This window comes from Capra hircus, chromosome 20 (assembly GCF_001704415.2).
Source record: "Capra hircus breed San Clemente chromosome 20, ASM170441v1, whole genome shotgun sequence".
NCBI lineage: Eukaryota > Metazoa > Chordata > Mammalia > Artiodactyla > Bovidae > Capra > Capra hircus.
Genome location: NC_030827.1, coordinates 71430323 through 71448399, shown reverse-complemented (window position 1 = coordinate 71448399; position 18077 = coordinate 71430323). Strand labels below are relative to the sequence as shown.

The 18077-nt window shown below is 55.0% G+C and overlaps 1 protein-coding gene across 6 annotated transcripts in view; it reads left to right on the top strand.

The window, feature by feature from the left end:
* The window catches only part of CEP72 (centrosomal protein 72), a 39977-nt gene continuing 25103 nt past the window's right edge, over positions 3204–18077 (top strand). For 5 of the 6 annotated variants that reach the window (XM_018065728.1, XM_018065730.1, XM_018065729.1 and 2 more), the window contains exons 1-4: positions 3204–3312; positions 10529–10656; positions 11500–11692; positions 14151–14259. In XM_018065728.1, the coding sequence (XP_017921217.1) occupies positions 3234–3312; positions 10529–10656; positions 11500–11692; positions 14151–14259 (509 nt within the window). In that variant the 5' untranslated portion in view covers positions 3204–3233. Of the gene's footprint in view, positions 3313–10528; positions 10657–11499; positions 14260–18077 lie in introns of all 6 variants that reach the window. The other variant, XM_018065733.1, reaches the window with a different exon arrangement.

Sequence of the window (18077 nt, the reverse complement as noted above, 5' to 3'; positions counted from 1 at the left end):
AGAGCGAAAAAGTTGGCTTAAAATTCAACATTCAGAAAACTAAGATCATGGTATCTGGTCCCATCACTTTATGACAAATAGATGGGGAAACAATGGAAACAGGGACAGAGTTTATTTTCTTGGGCTCCAAAATCACTGCAGATGGTGACTACAGCCATGAAACTAAGACACTTGCTCCTTGGAAGAAAAACTATGACCGACCTAGAGAGCATATTCAAAAGCAGAGACACTACTTTGCCGACAAAGGTCTGTATAGTCAAGGCTATGGTTTTTCCAGTGGTCATACTTGGACATGGTTCTTTGAACCACAAAGAAAGTTGAGCACTGAAGAGCTGATGCTTTTGAACTGTGGTGTTGGAGAAGACTCTTGAGAGTCCCTTGGGCTGCAAGGAGATCCAACCAGTCCATCCTAAAGGAAAACAATCCTGAATATTCATTGGAAGGACTGATGCTAAAGCTGAAACTCCAATACTTTGGCCACCTGATGACTCATTGGAAAAGACCCTGATTCTGGGAAAGACTGAAGGCAGGAGGAGAAGGGGATGACAGAGGATGAGATGGTTGGATGGCATCACTGACTCAGTGGACATGAGTTTGAGTAAACTCCGGGAGCTGATGATGAACAGGGAGGCCTGGCGTGCTGCAGTCAGTGGGGTCACAGAGTCAGACACGACTGAGCGGCTGAACGGAACTCAGGCTTTTAGGTATCAGGAACTGTAGGGAGAAGCTGGCTTCAGCTACCCCCTTACCTAGCATAGATGGGCACAGAGGCGGCTCAGGAGCCCTGGGGATGGTCCACCCAGGTCAGCAGAACAGGGGGCTCTTGGGGCTGTGACTCTGTGGGCAGGGCAGGGTCTCTAGCTGGACAAAGCCAGGAAGGAGCCCTGCCTTGTGAGCCGAGCTGTGTGGCCAAGTGTCCAGGAGCGAGGTCTGGCTGCCAGCCAGCCAAGCGGAGCCCAGCCCACTTTAGGGATTCTAGCCGGCTGTCCTTATGTCAGATCCCCCGATAGCTCCTGAGGCCAGTGGGTTACTTGCATCTTCACTGAAGGCTCAGTTGGATATAAGCATTTACAGGCATGTGTGAACACAGACTCCGTTCTGTGTTCAGCTGAGGTAGTCATGATAGTAAGATGTTTACATGAGCCCCTGCCCACTCTCAGTCCTGTTCACCTTCCAAACAGCTGCAGGCATCATCACACCCCATCGTATGCCACACTTTGGATACAGGCCAGTTGGCAAAATGATGCATTCACACATATTGGTGTTGACATTGTGTATAAAAACCGCTGGGAAAGGGCTCTTTCTTTCAACATTTATGAACGAATGAGCACAAGAACCAGTGGGCAGCTGTCCTTGACCAGATCCTGTTGCCTGACGGGTGAGGCCCCAGAGCCCTGGCCGCTGGGCGATGCCTTGTACGTGACCAGGGGTTCCCTGCCATCTGGCAGGGGAATGGCCGCCTGAGTTGGAGCTCGGGCTGCCTGAGGCGTTCAGTGGAGTGGAGGTGGGGTTGTATGGCTCCGTGCCTCCCATGTGGAGGGCCTGGTGCAGAAGCACCCCTGGGCTGAGCTCAAGTCTGATTCTTGGTCCAGGTGCCCCCAGCCAGCTGGTGTTTCCTCGGGGGTGGAGTGACCGTGCTGGCGTCCACCCCAGGGTGGAGAGACACTGATACAACAGGTCACAGTTCCCAGGGCCCACGGCCAGGCCACAGGTGCTCGCCCTGCCTCCTCCCGCCCCCCACCACCCAGCCAAGGCCAGATAAAGGGCAGGAAAAGTGCAAGGCGTCCCAGGCCACCACTGCCCTGCAGGACCCCTCTGACTGCCCAGCGCGTGACTGCTATGGGCTCATCCTCAGGTCCCCATCTCTGTGGCCAGCTTCTCCCTGTGATGGACTGACCCTGCGGGCTGGGGCTCAGGGCTGAGGGCACTGGAAGCCTCCCTGGAATGTTCTAGAAATCTGTAGAGGACTCAGGATTGGGCTGCCCGACCTGAAGTGACTGGCATCAGGAGGAAGCAGTGGTGTTTGGAGTGTGGGTCGTGCCCTGACTGACAAGCTGCTTTTGGGGGGGAGGCAATCAGTGACAGAAGCCTTTTGTTTGCCCATGTTTAGATATTTGCTGTTTCTAGCGTCCTTGCTGCACCAGCTCCACTCAGGTAGCCGCGGTTGGTGACCACATGCCCTCGGCTGTGCCAGAGTCTCTCCATGGTCTTATGGGAAGCGGGACACTGGGCAGTTAGGAAGTATCACTGAGTGTTTGCTGGTCTCCATAGGTGACTTGACACAGGGTGCCCAGCAGGTGTGAAGCCCCGCCCTGCTCAGGAGAGATTCTGGTACCCTGCAGGGGACCCACACCCCAGCCTCCTGAGCACAGCCCCTGTCTACACCCTGCCCTAGACTCTGTCTACACCTCTGCTACACTCTGCCATACTGCCCCCACACCAGTGGCTATGCCTGCCCCTACAATCTTTTCTACACCCCCGGTGCCACCACCCAGGCTGTGACAGGCCAGGAAAGGCTACCAACAAGCCAGGCTAATCTGGGCTGAGTGGCTGCAGGGGCGCCCCAGGCACTAGGGGCAAGGGAAGCCCCAGGACGCAGGCTGCCTGGGGCAGAGTCAGACAGACGGGAATGCAGGTCTTCCCTGGAGGCGGTCCACAAAAGGCCCAAGGAGCCCGACACACCGTGACCCCCGGGGTTCAGACTCCAGGCTTGTCACCTGGAAACTGCGGACGTGGGCAGAGCCGGACCCGCCGTGGCGGGCGGGAGAGCCCCGAGACCCCGCGTAAGCCGCCGCAACCCCGGGCAGAACCCGCGGGCCTGCAGCCCAGGATGCAGACCAACCTGGGGATGGGTAGGTGCGCCAGCTGGGGCAGGTGCCCTGGTGAGGCGAGGTCCCCAAGTGGGGAGGGAACTCAGGTATGCCCCGGGGTGGGCCCCAACCCTAACCCCGCCTCCAGGCTGCCTCGGCCAAACCCACATCCCCGCGCCCTACTGGCCTTGGCTCCGCCCACCCGCCCTCTGCCCCGCCCCTTCACTCAGCCCCCCCGCCCTACAAGCCTTGGTCACGCCCACTTCGCCCTCGACCCCGCCCTTTCCCTCCAGCCCCGCCCCTATCCCGCCCCTATCCCGCCCCTATCCCGCCCCTTGGCACCGCCCCCGGCACCGCCCCGCCCCGCGGCCCGTCGCGTCCCCGGCGCGCAGGCGCGGGCGCAGGTGCGCGCCGTTTGAAAGTATGGCGCCGGGCGGACGGCTGGTGCTGTGTGAGGAGAAGATCCGGGAGAAGAGCGGCCTGGCGCCTCACTGCGACCTGGGTGCGCGCCGGGCGGCGGGCGGCGGGGGGCGCTGGTGGAGGGCGCTGGTGGAGGGCGCGAGCTTCCCGCTGCGGTGGCGGAGGACCGGTCAGGCCAGAGGTCGAAAGAGACCGCTCGGCTCCGAGCCGCCCCAGGCCTGAGGGGCGGGGGAGAGGGCTGGGCTGGGGGGCGCGGGCCGGGGGCGCGGGGAGCGCGAAGAGGGGCCCCCGAGGAGCTGGCCCGGGCGAGCTGGGGTCCCGAGCGGAGGCCCCCGAGGAGCGGGCCCGGGCGAGCTGGGGTCCCGAGCGGAGGCCTGGAGGGGCGGGCCCGGGCGAGCTGCGGGCCCGGGCGAGCTGCGGTCCCGAGCGGAGGCCCCCGAGGAGCGGGCCCGGGCGAGCTGCGGTCCCGAGCGGAGGCCCCCGAGGAGCGGGCCCGGGGCGGGCTGGGGTCCCGAGCGGAGGCCCCCGAGGAGCGGGCCCGGGCGAGCTGGGGTCCCGAGCGGAGGCCTGGAGGGGCGGGCCCGGGCGAGCTGCGGTCCCGGGCGGAGGCCCCCGAGGAGCGGGCCCGGGCGAGCTGCGGTCCCGAGCGGAGGCCCCCGAGGAGCGGGCCCGGGCGAGCTGGGGTCCCGAGCGGAGGCCTGGAGGGGCGGGCCCGGGCGAGCTGCGGTCCCGGGCGGAGGCCCCCGAGGAGCGGGCCCGGGCGAGCTGCGGTCCCGAGCGGAGGCCCCGAGGAGCGGGCCCGGGCGAGCTGGGGTCCCGAGCGGAGGCCTGGAGGGGCGGGCCCGGGCGAGCTGCGGTCCCGGGCGGAGGCCCCCGAGGAGCGGGCCCGGGCGAGCTGCGGTCCCGAGCGGAGGCCCCCGAGGAGCGGGCCCGGGCGAGCTGGGGTCCCGAGCGGAGGCCTGGAGGGGCGGGCCCGGGCGAGCTGCGGTCCCGGGCGGAGGCCCCCGAGGAGCGGGCCCGGGCGAGCTGCGGTCCCGGGCGGAGGCCCCCGAGGAGCGGGCCCGGGCGAGCTGCGGTCCCGAGCGGAGGCCCCCGAGGAGCGGGCCCGGGGCGGGCTGGGGTCCCGAGCGGAGGCCCCCGAGGAGCGGGCCTGGGGCGGGCTGGGGTCCCGAGCGGAGGCCCCCGAGGAGCGGGCCCGGGCGAGCTGGGGTCCCGAGCGGAGGCCCCCGAGGAGCGGGCCCGGGCGAGCTGGGGTCCCGAGCGGAGGCCCCCGAGGAGCGGGCCTGGGGCGGGCTGGGGTCCCGAGCGGAGGCCCCCGAGGAGCGGGCCCGGGCGAGCTGGGGTCCTGAGCGGAGGCCCCCGAGGAGCGGGGCCGCCCGGCCCTCGCCCCGTCCTGGGGGAGCTCCTCCGGGGCGCGTCTGCGGAGCCTTTGCGGCGGTGTTTTTTGCGTTAACTGGCAAGATGGCTCGGGTTCTCTTTCACCCGTTAATCAGCTGGATTAGGGTGGTTTTCTGCGGGAGCTTGAAGCACCTTCGTTTCTCCTGCGGCAAGCCTCGTTCGCCCTCCCAGGCCGAGGATCTCTGGACTCGTGTTGAAGACGGATGTTGGGCGCTAGTTTTTTATTTATGTTTGTCTGGTTTTGATATCAAGGTAATACCGAGCTCATGACATCGTGGGTAAAGTGCCTTTTCGGTTTTCTAGAAGAGATTCTGTAAAATTGGTGCCAGTTCTTTTTTGCTTGATAGAACTTTCCAACGAAACTTTATGCGCCTGAAAATTTCTGTATTTGAAGCTTTTAAATTACAGATACGATGATAGAACTGTTCATATTATCGATTTCATCTTAAGTGAATTATGGTTGTGTGGGGTTTTGCAAAACTGATTTCATCCAACATGTTAAATGTATGTGTATAGAGTTTGTGGCGTTTCCTTATTAGCTTGTTCATGTCTGTGTGGTCTGTAGTGATACCCTTATTCCATTCCTGATATTGGTCGTTTCTGTCTTCTTTTTTGGTGTTTCTTGAGGTTTATGGATTTTGTTACACTTGTCAGTCAGCCAGCTTTTGGGCTTTCTTCACAGGTTTTTTGGTTTTGCATTTCATTGACTCTGTATTATTTTCTTCTTCCTGCTGCTCTGCATTTGTTTTGCCTTTTCTTGATTCTTGAGATGAAAATTTAGATTTCTGATTTGAGATTTTCATTTTAGTGCTGTAAGTTTCCCTGTGGGCGCAACTGTAGCTGCATCCAAAAGTTTCGTTGCGTTTTCATTTAGTTCACTGCGTTTTTTGCATTTCGCTTGACTTTCTCTTAGACCTATGGATTGTTCAGAAATGTGTTTTTTCATTTTTGTGTGACTGGAGGTTTTCCTAGTTGTTTGGTATTTCTTTCTTTCTGTTATTGATTCTGATGTGATTCCATTATGGTGAGAAAACATACTCTGTGTGATCTTGTTTTAAATTTGTGGAGGTTAGCTTTATGGCCCAGGATCTGGCCTATATGTACCAAGTGCAGCTGGAAGGAATGTGTTCTCTGTCACTGGCTGGAGTGTTGTATAAACATCAGTTTGGTTCTGTTGACTTACGTTGCTCGGTTCTTTTTCATCCTTGCTGATTTTCAGTCCAGTGAGGCTCTTAATTACCAGGAGATAGGTATTGAGACCCCTAACTGTAATTGTGGATTTGTCCGTTTCTCTTTCCACTTGACGTGTCTTGAAACTGCTATTTGGTGCATACATATTTAGGATTTTTATGTCTTCATATTGGAGTGACCTTTGTAGCATATGTGATATTCTTCCGTGTTCCTGACAATTTTCTACAGTGAGACATCTACTTTATCTAATATTCAATTCAGTTCAGTCGCTCAGTCGTGTCCAACTCTTTGCGACCCCTTGAATCACAGCACGCCAGGCCTCCCTGTCCATCACCAACTCCTGGAATTCACTCAGACTCATGTCCGTTGAGTCCGTGATGCCATCCAGCCATCTCATCCTCAGTCGTCCCCTTCTCCTCCTGCCCCCAGTCCCTCCCAGCATCAGGGTCTTTTCCAGTGAGTCAGCTCTTCCCATGAGGTGGCCACAGTGCTGCATAGCAGGAAGATTCTTCACTGACTGAATTAACAGGGAAGTCAGGATACACTATACACAATCTCTAACCTACTCTGCTAACCTCTGTCTTTTACTGTGAAAATGTTAGCTGCTCAGTTGTATCCGACTCTTTGTGACCCCATGGACTGTAGTCTGCTAGTCTCCTCTGTCCATGGAATTCTCCAGGCACGCATGCTGGAGTGGGCAGGCATTCCCTTCTCCAGGAGTCTTCCCGACCCAGGGATCGGACCCTGCATTGGTTCCTCATCCCCTGCATTGCAGGCAGGTTCTTTACCATGTGAGTCATCAGGGAAGCTTCCCTGTTATGGTATGTCTAGACCGCTTATTAATATTCATATGGCTTACATGTGCCGTTCCTTATTCCTCTGCTTATTCCCTTTGTTTTTCTTCTTTCGTTTCCTGTTTCCTCCCTTTCTGTGTTTCCTCTTTCCTTCCTTTTCCTCAGTCGTGTCCGACTCTCTGTGACCCCATGGACTCTACAGTCCATGGAATCTCCAGGCCAGAATGCTGGAGTGGCAGCCTTTTCCTTCTCCAGGGGACCTTCCCGACCCACAGATCGAACCCGAGTCTGCTGCATTGCCGGCAGACTCTTCACCAGGTGGGCCACAAGGGGAGCCCCTCCCTCCCTCCCTTGAGCATTCTTTTATCGCTTCGTTTTATTTATCTGTTATATTTCTGAGCGTGTCTCTCCAGATACCTTTTTAGTCATTGCTCTAACACGTATATTGCAGTGTACGTGTCTGTGTGATTTAACACAGCTTCCTTGTGTGGACGGTTTACCATGTCAGGTGAAGACAGAAACTCCACCACTTGTGTTGCTGCTGCTGCTGCCGTCCGGTTGCTCACTTGTGTGTGGCTCTGAGGCCCAGTGCACTAGTGTTGCTGCTGCCGCCGTCCAGTTGCTCACTTGTGTGTGGCTCTGAGACCCAGCGGACGGCAGCACGCCAGGCTCCCCTGTCTTTCACTGTCTCCTGGAGCTTGCTCAGAGTCAGGCCCATGGAGCCCATGATGCCATCCAGCCATCTCATCCTCTCCTGTCCGCTCCTCCTCCTGCCTTCAGTCTTTCCCAGCACTGGGGTCTTTTCTAGTGAGGCAGCTGTTCGCATCAGGTGGCCAAAGTATTGGAGCTTTAGCATCAGTCTTTCCAATGAATATCTGGAGTTGATTTCCTTTAGGATGGACTGGTTGGATCTCCTTGCGTCCACGGGACTCTCAGGAGTCTCCTTCCGCACCACAGTGTCAAAGCGTCAGTTCTTTGGTGCTCAGCCTTCTTTATGGTTCAACTCTCACACCTCTACGTGACTACTAGAAAAACCGTAGCCTGACTATATGAACCTTTGTCAGCGAAGTGATGTCTTTGCTTTTTAATACACTGTCTTAAGTTTGTCATAGCTTTTCCTCCAAGGAGCAAGTGTCTTTTAATTTCATGGCTACAGTCACCGTCCTCAGTGATTTTGGAGCCCAAGAAAATAAAGTCTCTTCACTGTTTGCATTTTTTTCCCCATCTACTTACTGTGAAGTGATGGGACTAGATGCCATGATCTTCGTTTTTTCAATGTTGAGTTTTAAACCAGCTGTTTCACTCTCCTCTTTCACCTTCATCAAGAGGCTCTTTAGTTCCTCTTCACTTTGTTCCATTAGGGCGGTGTCATCTGCGTGAAAGTGAAATCGCTCAGTCATGTCCTACTCTTTGCAACCCCATGGACTGTAGCCCACCAGGCTTCCTCCGTCCATGGGATTCTCCAGGCAAGAATACTGGAGTGGGTGGCCATTTTCTTCTCCAGGGGATCTTCCCCACCTAGCGATCAAACCCGGGTCTCCTGCCTCACAGGCAGATGCTTTACCCTCTGAGCCACCAGGGAATGCAGCCACCCTATATGATATATGCAGATATCATCTGCATATCTAAGGTTATTGGTATTCCTTCTGGCAATCTTGATTCCAGCTTGTGCTTCATCCAGCCCAGCATTTCACATGATGTACTCGGCAAGTGTACCGCCATTTCGGTTTCATTATTCTCCCACTATATGATTTGTCTAGATATTTCATCTGCATACCTGAGAACCACAGTAATGATGGGTTTGTTTTCTTTTTACAGTCATCTGATGGTTTAAATAGCTTAGGAGGAAGCAGTACCCACATGTTTACCTGTTTCATTTTTCTTTCTTCATGCCTGATGTCCCAGGTTTCCTTCTTTTATCTTTCCTTAATGTTTAAAGATCTTTGTTAAGTAGTTATCTTCCGGCAGGTGTGCTGGTGAAAAGTTCTCAATGTTTCTTCATTTAAGAGTACCTGTATTTCACCTTCAGTCATAAAGACTGTTATTGGAGAATATAGATTTCTAGGATGAAAGTTCTTTTTTTCAGCAATTGGAAACTGTGAGAGCGTTTCCTTTAGGCCGCCAGGGTTTCTGAAGAATAACTCCCGACCATGACCGTTGCTTCTCCCTCTGGGTGATGCCTTTCTCTCTGGTTGCTCTCGGGGTTCTTTCATTGCCGTTAGAGTTTTTTATTCTGATATGTTAGCTTTTGCCTTTATTCTGCTTGGTATTTTTTCAACTTCTTGAATGTGTAGGTTTTTGTTTTTTTTTGCCAAATTTGGGAAGTTTTCAGCTGTTCTTTTTTTTTTTTAAGCGATGCTGTTTTTCTCTTCTTGAAACTCTAATTGGAACTCCATGGGTTCCCAAGGACATGAATGTTAGATTGCTTTCTCTTTTTCTATAGGACCTGGAAGCTCTGTTCATTTTTCAGTCTGTTTTCTCTCTTGGTCAGATAGGACAGTTTTGTTTATCTTTGCATTTACTCTCTTTGAATTTTTTCCTGTCATCTCCATTCTGTTACTAAGCTGCTCCCCTGGTGTTTGTTTCTTTCAGTATTGTATTTTTCAATTCTCAAATTTCTGTTTCTTTATATCTTCTGGTTTTTTGCCAAGAATCCCTACTTTCTCATTTTTTAAAGCATGTTCATAATTGCTTATTGAACTATTTCTGTATCAGTTGCTTTAAAATCCTTGTTAGATAATTATGGTTTCCCTCATCTCATCTCATTCAGGTTGAGATTTTCCTAGTTGTTCATCTTTTTTGATTGATCATTTTGATTGGGATTCTGCTTCCTGTTTGAATCTTGTTACTTGCTTCTGTCACTGCCTGGATGCCGCCTTGTTGCTGAGGCAGTGGCCAGGCCCCTGCCATACACATCTACAGCTGGCTCATTACAGACAGCCCAGGACAGTAGTCAGGTCCACTCTCACGGCCCCAGTGCTGGCCACTGTGCGAGGCCAGGGGTACAAGGTCCATGATTTTCCCTTGGCGCTGGGTGGGAGTGGGGCTGGGGTTGTCAGGAGTCTGTCCTGCAAGGCCATCACTGTCTGTCTTTGACAGTGGACAGCAGGCTTACCCGTCTCTCCTGGTAGGTGTCCGTGGGCGTTTCTGGGTGGCCAGCTTCTCTTGCATTCAGATTGGGATGTATAGGAGACAACAAAACCAACCCTCGGTGCTTGACCCTTTTTTTTAGGTCCCTAGACGGTTGGCCTTCTGCCCCCACCCTTCAGTTGCCAGGCACTTGCTTCCCATGTTGTTGTCCAGGGTTTTTAGGTCTAATGGGAGGAATAGGGTGAAATGTGTCTGCTCTGTCTTGTCTGAAACTGGAAGCCCAAAAACCAGTTTTGTGTTTAATCAAAATGTGTTTTAAAACAAAAGTTCCCAGGAAAATATTTGGTATAACCTTTTAAAACAAAAGTTCCCAGGAAAATATTTGGTGTATCCAAACACAGAGTGTCTGTTTCATTCAGTTCAGTTCAGTTCAGTTCAGTTCAGTTCAGTTCAGTCGCTCAGTCGCGTCCGACTCTTCGCGACCCCATGAATCGCAGCCTGCCAGGCCTCCCTGCCCATCACCAACTCCAAATGCCACTGCTTTTGTAGTGACATTTGTCTTATGAGTGCTTGCTAGGTGTGTCCCGGAGAAGTGTGTGGTGCCCCCGAAGTGCCGCTGGCCCTCACCCGAAATGGCGTGACCTCAGGTCAGCCCCTGAGAGGGTTTCAGATGTGATCCCTGCTTGGAGGCTTAGAGGCAGTGGGCTGGCAGCCCCCTTAGGAGGGCTTCCTGGTGAGTGGGTTTTGGAGGGAAAATAAGTTACTGTAATAATTTATTTTCAGTAAGATAATAAAGTTAAAAATCTCTTAATTTTCTATTCTTAGCTGAACTTCGGTCATTATCTATTCCGGGAACTTACCAAGAAAAGATTACTCACCTGGGAAATTCTTTGATGAATTTAACAGGTCTAAAATCTCTAGATCTCTCACGAAACTCCTTGGTTAGTCTAGAGGTAAGTTTTAGGTTTGTTTCTTAAAAGAAAATTTATTACTATAATAGCAGTGGCAAGTACATTTATGGTAAGAAAAAAATGCAATCTGCTTTATGACTGCTTCTAAACTTGTAAACTGTACACGTAAAGGGACTGTACGTGCCATGCCCCTTCTCCTGTGTTTGCTGTGAGTTGGGTTTCTTATGCATCACATTGTATTCCGACTATAACATGAAATCACCGCGCTCTGATGAAGATGGCTGTGTCTGTAAAGGAAAAAAGGCCCGAAAGATGAGCGTGTGTGTGCCCGTCTTCATCCTGCATCAGCTGTCCTCTGCATCTACGCTGCACTTCTCATCCGTGTGTGTCTGACTGTTAGCGACCTTGGGCCCTTGAATGGCTCGCGTGCCTGACGCGGCAGGCGATGGTGATGGAGAGGACGCAAGAAGTCACCAGGCGATGGCGAGTGGGAACTGCCGGGGCCTGCGGTGGGGAAAAAGGGAGGCAGGACGTCCTTGCCTGGAATGCGAGTCTGTCAGCGCCCCTGACCTGGTTGGGAGCCCTGCCCCTCGCATTAGCGTCTGGTGCAAGATCTCGTCCAGGCTGCACTCAGTCCTCACCTGTGAAGCGGGGGCAGCGGCGGTTCTGCTGATGCGGCTGGGTGTGAAAGCGTGGCGTTTGATGCGTCGCTCAGCTGGCGCGTGAGGCCCCGCAGGGATTGACCCGCTCGGCCGCCTCACGGCCCGGGCGCAGCGCTCGCGATGGGGCTCGCCTTTGCCCTGCTGCCTGTTGATGGGGAGGGGGGGCGTGTGTGCGGAGGTCATGCGTGTCAGCGCCCGTCTCACCGCGCGTCTGTCCCGGCAGGGCATCGAGTGCCTGGCGGCGCTGGAGAGCCTCAACCTCTACTACAACCGCATCTCCTCGCTGGCGGAGGTCTTCCGGCTCCACTCCCTGGCGGGGCTCTCGGAGGTGGACCTGCGGCTGAACCCCGTGGCGAAGAGCGAGTCTGACTTCCGCCTCTTCGTGGTGCGCATGCTCCCGGGTCTCCAGCAGCTGGGTAGGCCGGCCGCGCTCCAGCCTCGCTCGGCGCCCCGCTCGTGCTCTTGGGGCGATCGCGCTGCTGGCCTTTCTGGAGAGGGGAGCTGGTTTCCTCCTCTCACAGGAAAGCCACCTGAGAAGGTGGCAGGGAGCCACTTCCTGAGGCCACGAGTGCCTGCCGGGCTGGCTGGGGTGCAGGTGTGGGCTGGCTTGGCTCTCCAGCTGCTCTCAAGCTCTGCTGTCTATTTCCTCACACGGCCTCCTGGGCGTTGTCCCAGGCTCAGCCGGACGGCTGGATTCAGCCTGGTTTTGCCTGCGCCTGGAGCACAGGAACAAGAGGTTACTGTGCTGCACAGGCCCCGGGCGACAGCGTGAGAGAGCGGGAGGGCCTCGTGGGAGGGCCTCTTGGCAGGTGCAGCTGCCACTGTGGCCCGGGAAGAACTGAATCTCTCAGGCTTGCCCGACGAGCTACCAGGGTGCCAACCAGCCATGCCCCGTCAGGAGCACTGTGCTCAGGGAGGCCGGAGCCCTCACCCGCTATCCCGGCGCTCGGGAGCTGCTGTGCTGTGAGCGCTGTGGCCCAGGCACGCTGGCCGACCCCGGCCCCGCCCCACGTCCCGCTTCAGAGGAAGGCGGGCGCTGCAGCGGGAGCCGAGGGTGTGCCAGCTGGGAGGCCCTGGGGAAGGAGGGCCTCGGGTCTCGGACCTGTTCCTCCTGTGGAAGTGCCGCTTGAGGGCAGTTAGGACTGTCTGATTGGAGGGTGGTGGTCCTTCTGTGCCTCCAGTGATCAGCGTGTGTTCTCCACTCAGAGGGCCTTTGACCGCTTGGGGAGGCTGGAGGGATTCCAGGGTGTCTCCACCTCCCAGGTGCTGAGATAATGAAATGAGACCCACATGGCAGCGCTTGTCAGGTAGACGCTGGGCAGTGGGCAGACCGTGGCTCCAGCCCGTCCAGTGTCCGCAGGACCTGCAGACACTCCGGCTCTGCCCCCTCAGCTGCACGGAGCGTCTCACAGGCACCCTGGCCCTGCTGCCCTGGCCCACCTCCTTGTCCCCAGGCTGGTGGCACTGGCTCTAGGGAGCCTGGCTGCGTGGTTAGGCCACTTTGGCCTGGGCCTGGGCCACTGACCCCCAGAGGCGCACTGTTTGTTCAGACCTACTTTGGGTTTAAACGTTATGTTGGTTTTTAGATATTTGGGAGGATTAAACGCTTGTGTCCTTAGCTGACTGTGTAAGCATTCTGTAAACTACTGAAGCATTACAATCCTTCATGAAGGTTGTGCAGCCTTCAGTCTTAAATGATGAGTTTCTACTTGTGATGAAAGTTCTAGATCCGGCTTACAGAGCTGTTCCAGTCTGAACGGCACTCAGATGAGAAAGGAGAGTCGCTGGAGCCCGTGCTCCGGGAATCCTGGAGCTCTTGGAAGGCCCGCTCTCCCACCGGGCACTGTGGGAGCTCCGCGGGAGTAACCCAAGCGCTTTGGCCAGGAGCAAAGGAGGCCCTCGCCGGGCCTGGGGGCCGCTGCCGTGCAGAGAGGGTGTGTTCTGGGTGAGAGGGGTTTGCACTGGTCTTAGCCACATGGAGCTTGAGTTCAGCGAGGGGCATGGTGCTGACTCAGTGAAGTTCAGGCTAAGCAAGCAGAGTTGTGAGTTGTTGGCATGAAGGCCACATCCAGGCCGTGAGAGCGCAGAGCTCAGGAGGCCTCAGACTGGCGTGAGCCGGACGGAGTCCCCGAGGGGATGGAGGGGGCTCCTGGGGGCACCCCACATGGGGCCAGGGCTGCCATGCAGAGTCCACACCTTGGTCCTTGTTTCTCACTGGGACGTGCGCCTCTGGGCGCTGTGGGCTCAGCTTCCTGAGCAATTCTGGGGCAGTCCCGACAAGTTCCTGAGGGCCGGCCTCCAGCGTTTGGGAGGGCAGCCTCCCTCGGGTACTCGCGAGGAGGTGTGGCTGTGGACGCGGGAGGTCTTCTTGGGTCCAGGGCGCATGCGGAAACGGTTAAGCTTGGCTCTGTCTCCTGTTCCAGTCCCCGGGATCCGAGGAGGTGAGCCCTGGGTGCCAGCACGTGGCCTGGGCCTGTTCTCTCCGGTGTGTTGGGCTCCTCGCCCATGGACACTTGCTAGGGGTGCTCACTTGCTAGGGGTGGTTTGGGGCCCTTGCCCGGCGTCCAGGATATGTGTCAAGAGGAGGCGAGAAGGGTGTGCCTGCGTGTGAACTTGGTGTGTGTTTCCCTTCCTGTCTGAGGCTCAAGCCGGGCGTGAGCTGCCGCCCCCGGGCTCGCGCTCAGCATCTGCAGGCTCCTGTGGTGGGTCGGCCCTTGGGGGAGGGGAGGGCCGCAGAGCAGGGCAGCGCCCCTGGTCAAGTGCATGTGAGGCCGGGTGGGCAGCGGACGCCTTACTCCATGGGAGCCGGCGGGCGCACCATGGAGGGGCCTGGCACCTGCCTCCTGCTCCTTGCCCCTGCTGTCTTCTCTGTAGATGACCGCCCCGTGAGGGAGAGTGAGCGGAGAGCGTCCCAGCTGCTTTTTGGTTCGGAGGACTCACTGGAATCAAAGCAGAGCTTCCCATCTGTTTTCAGAGAAGAAAGGTATGAACGGGAAGTGAGAGTGAAAGTCGCTCGGTCTCGCCCAGCTCTGTGGCCCCGTGCGCTGTGCAGTGCCGTTCCGCAGGCGAGAGAGCAAGAGCGGGCGGCCTTGCCCTTTGCCAGGGCATCTTCCTGACCCGGGTCTCCCGCGTTGCCGGGGAATTCCTTACCAGCTGAGCTGTCAGGGAAGCGCATGAACAGAAGTGGTGTTTGAGCATCTTGAGGAGTGTTCATTGTTGATAGAAGAATGCCAACCTCTGTATTAGCCGGAGATGCAAACTCTGCTTGCGGATTGCCCCTGAGAGGCCAGGCCTGCGGGGGCGTGGTGGGGCTGGGAGAGACGCCCCCGCCAGCTGGCGATCGCGGACACTTGGGACAGACTCTCTTCCTGTCGATCACACTGTCTGTAGGTTACTTTTCAGTGTTAGGTTGGCCAAAATGTTTGTTTGAGTTTTTCTGTAAGATGGTAAGAACTTTCTGGCCAACCCAATACTGGAAACGTTGTTAAGGTAATTGACATCTGATAGGTAGCAGGAAAGGCCTGTGGCGAGAAGCCGCGGTCCGCCTCCCAGCTCCCGCCCACTCCTCAGGCAGCCGCTGGCCCTTCTCCAGCGGTTGCTGGTTCCAGATTCTGTTTGTTCCTTCCTGGTCTCGGCCGGTGCAGACACTGCTGTTTGTGGATGGGGGCGCTCTGAGAGGCCTGGCAGCTCTGGGGCCGCCTCTTGCACCCCGGCGGTGCCAGCTCTCGGGCCCCGCGCCCTCTGGTGCCCCCCTTCCTTTCTCTGCTCTGCGGGCAGGGCTCGCACTCGCTGTGCCAGGCTGTGGGAGCCTGTGCCTGGCTTCTCAGCGCCTCCCAGCGCCTGCCGTCTGCACTTTTATGTCTGACTTGAGGTTGTCGGGGTGGTAGCACGTGTGTTCTGAAAGCAGAGTCTTCATGTGTTTGGTCGATTCTAAATCTGTCAGTCAGTCAGTGGTGTTCACCTAGCTTGTAATGTGTGAGGTTATATACTCCGTCTTAGATGGCGTTTTGATCTGTCGGAAGCTTTCAGTAGCTCTCTCTCTCTTGCATCACACACCTTCGTCTGTAAGCTTCTCTAACGTAGAGGTCAGCTGGCTCTTTTTGTAAAGGGCTGGAGAGAATGTTTTCAGCTCCGTGGGCTGTATGATCTGTGTTTTAACTTCTGAACCCTGACTTTGTAGATGAAAGCAACTATAGACAATGCGTAAACTAATGACTGTGCTCCAGTAAAACTTTATTTACAGCACAGGCAGTGGGTTGGATTTGGCCTGTGGGCCATACTTTGCCAACTTGTGTTCTAACATCTTAAGATCAGTTCCAAATTCCAGGAATGTCGTCTTCCCTCAGCTGCCTCGCTTGGAGTTCCCCTCCCCTCACATCCCTATTTCAAACCCAGCTAACTGACTCTGCAGGATGGTCTGAGTATTGTGTGCCCCGGATTTTCATGCTGGGGTCCCAACCCCAGCTCAGTGGCTCCAGGGGACAGGGCCTGTTGGAGGCGGTGAGGTCCTGCGGGTGGAGCCCTCGCGATGAAGTCGGTGCCTCCTGCAGAGGAGACCCCACGGAGCTCTTGAGCCCCGTCCACGCCCACGGGTGCTTGCCAGTCACCCAGTGTCGGTCCTGCGACCTTGCCCCCCTTTACGTGGTGTTGCCAGTTACTCTCCATACGACTTTCAGAATTAGCCTGGCGGGATCCACAAAAGACCTTGCTGGGATTTTGATTGAGATTGTGTTGAATTACAGATGAGAAGGAACTGACATCTTAACACTATTAAGTCTTCGTATCCATGGACGTGGAATATCCGTGTATTTGGGTCTCTGACTTCAGTTATCAGAGGTTTTCAGTTTTCCTGCCTTGATGCTGTACATATTTTGTTAGACTGATGCTTTAGTATGTTGGTCTTTTGAGGCTAATTTGGGCTTTTTAATTTAAAATTCCAGTTGTTCCTTGCTGAGAATATATAAAAGCATTTGATTTGTATGCAGCTGATAGTGGCGAAGTACCACAAACAGGGTGGCTTAAAATAACAGAAGTTTACTGCCTTATACTTCTTAGGCTGGAAGTCTGAAGTCAAGGTGCTGTCAGCCCTGCTTCCTCCTGGAGGCTCTGAGAGGGAGTCCATTCCGTGGCTCCAGCTTCCACGGCTTGCTGCCCGTCTCCAGCGTTCCCTCCAGCCCTTCTCTCCGCGGCTGCCTTCTCCCTGCGTCTTTTCACAGAGCTCCCCATTGTGCCATCTGTCCTGTGTCCAGCTTTCCCCGTTCTTAAGGATATCAGTCACATTGGTGAGGGCCCCCCATAATTTCCTCATTTTAACTCGATTACCCCTGTAAAGACTCTTATTTCCAAATAAGGTCGTGCTCTGAGGTGTGGGGTGTTGGGACTTCAGCATCCCTTTTTGGGGGATGTATGCCGTTAATTTCCTTCTCTCGTCTTACTGCCTTGGCTGGGACATCCAGATGGTGTGAAGGCCGTGGGCAGCGGGGCTGTGCCTGCCATGCTCCTGGTCTTGGCGGGATGGCAGCGGGTCTCTCCCACCAGGGCTCCTGCCACCTGCGGGCTTCCGTCGGTGCTCTTTATCAAGTGGAGCAGGTTCCCATCGATGCCCAGTTTACTGACCGGCTTATCATGGATGGGTATTAGACTTTGTCGAATACTTTTTCTGTATTTACCGATGTTGTCATGTGACTCTTCTTCTTGAGCCTGTTGATGTGATGGGTCACGCTGACTTTTTTCCAAATGTTGAACCGGCTATGCATACCTGGAATAAACCCCACTCGGCTGTGGTGTAGACTTGTTGTCACGCCTTGCTGGCCTCAAGTTGCTGGTGTTTGTTGGGGGTCTTCTGCGTCCGTGTTCGTGGGAGGTGAAGGGCCTGTCGTTTCCTTGCTTTGTCTTTGCCGGTTCTGGCATCACGGTAGTGCTGGCCTCATAGAAACAGGTCAGGGTGCACCCCCCTGTTTCCCCTCTGTCTTACAGAGAATTGGTACAGTTTCTTCCTTGAATGTTGGTAGGATTTACCAGTGAACCTGTCTGGACCTGGTATTTTAGGAGGCTATCAATTATTGATTCAAGATCTGTAATCCGTACGAGTCTGTTCTTGGTGCCCACTTGTCCTGGTGTGGGTTTTGGAAGACGGTGCGTTTCCAGGAACGGTCCGTTTCATCCGGGCTATCCCGTCTGCGGGCAGAGTGTCCTAGTGTTCTCTGTTCTCCTCTTGCTCTCCATGGGCTGTCTAGTGGTGCTGCTGCTCTTAATTCCTGTGTTAGTGACGTGTCTTTTTGTTCCTAGTTAACCTGTTATAGAGGTTTTTCCATTTTATTTATCTTTTTAAATTTAGAACTAGCTTTCGGATTTGCTGATTTTCTTTTTTCCCTGTTTCCAACTTCACTGATTTCTGCTCTAAATTTGCTATTGCTTTTGCCCCTCCTGCTTTGGACCCAACTCACTCCCTTAGTTCCCTAAGGTGGACGCCTCGGGCATTGGCTCTGGGCTGGGCCGCGTCTGCTGCGCATTCAGCATTATGCATCTCCTTGCACGCATTGCTCTCACTGCGTCCCACACACTTCGGTGAGGCGTATGTTCTTTTTAATTTAGTTGAAAATATTGTTATTTTGAAGTACTTTAGTTCAGAATACTTTTGAGGTTTCTTTGACTCATGTTATTTGGGAATATGTTGTTTAATCTTCCTTTTTTTGAGATTTTCCAGTTATCTTTCTGTTACTTATTTTATTACAAGTTTAATTCCATTGTGCCCTGAGAACGAGCCTCGTGTGACCTGTTTCCTCTCTAGCGTGTAGAGGC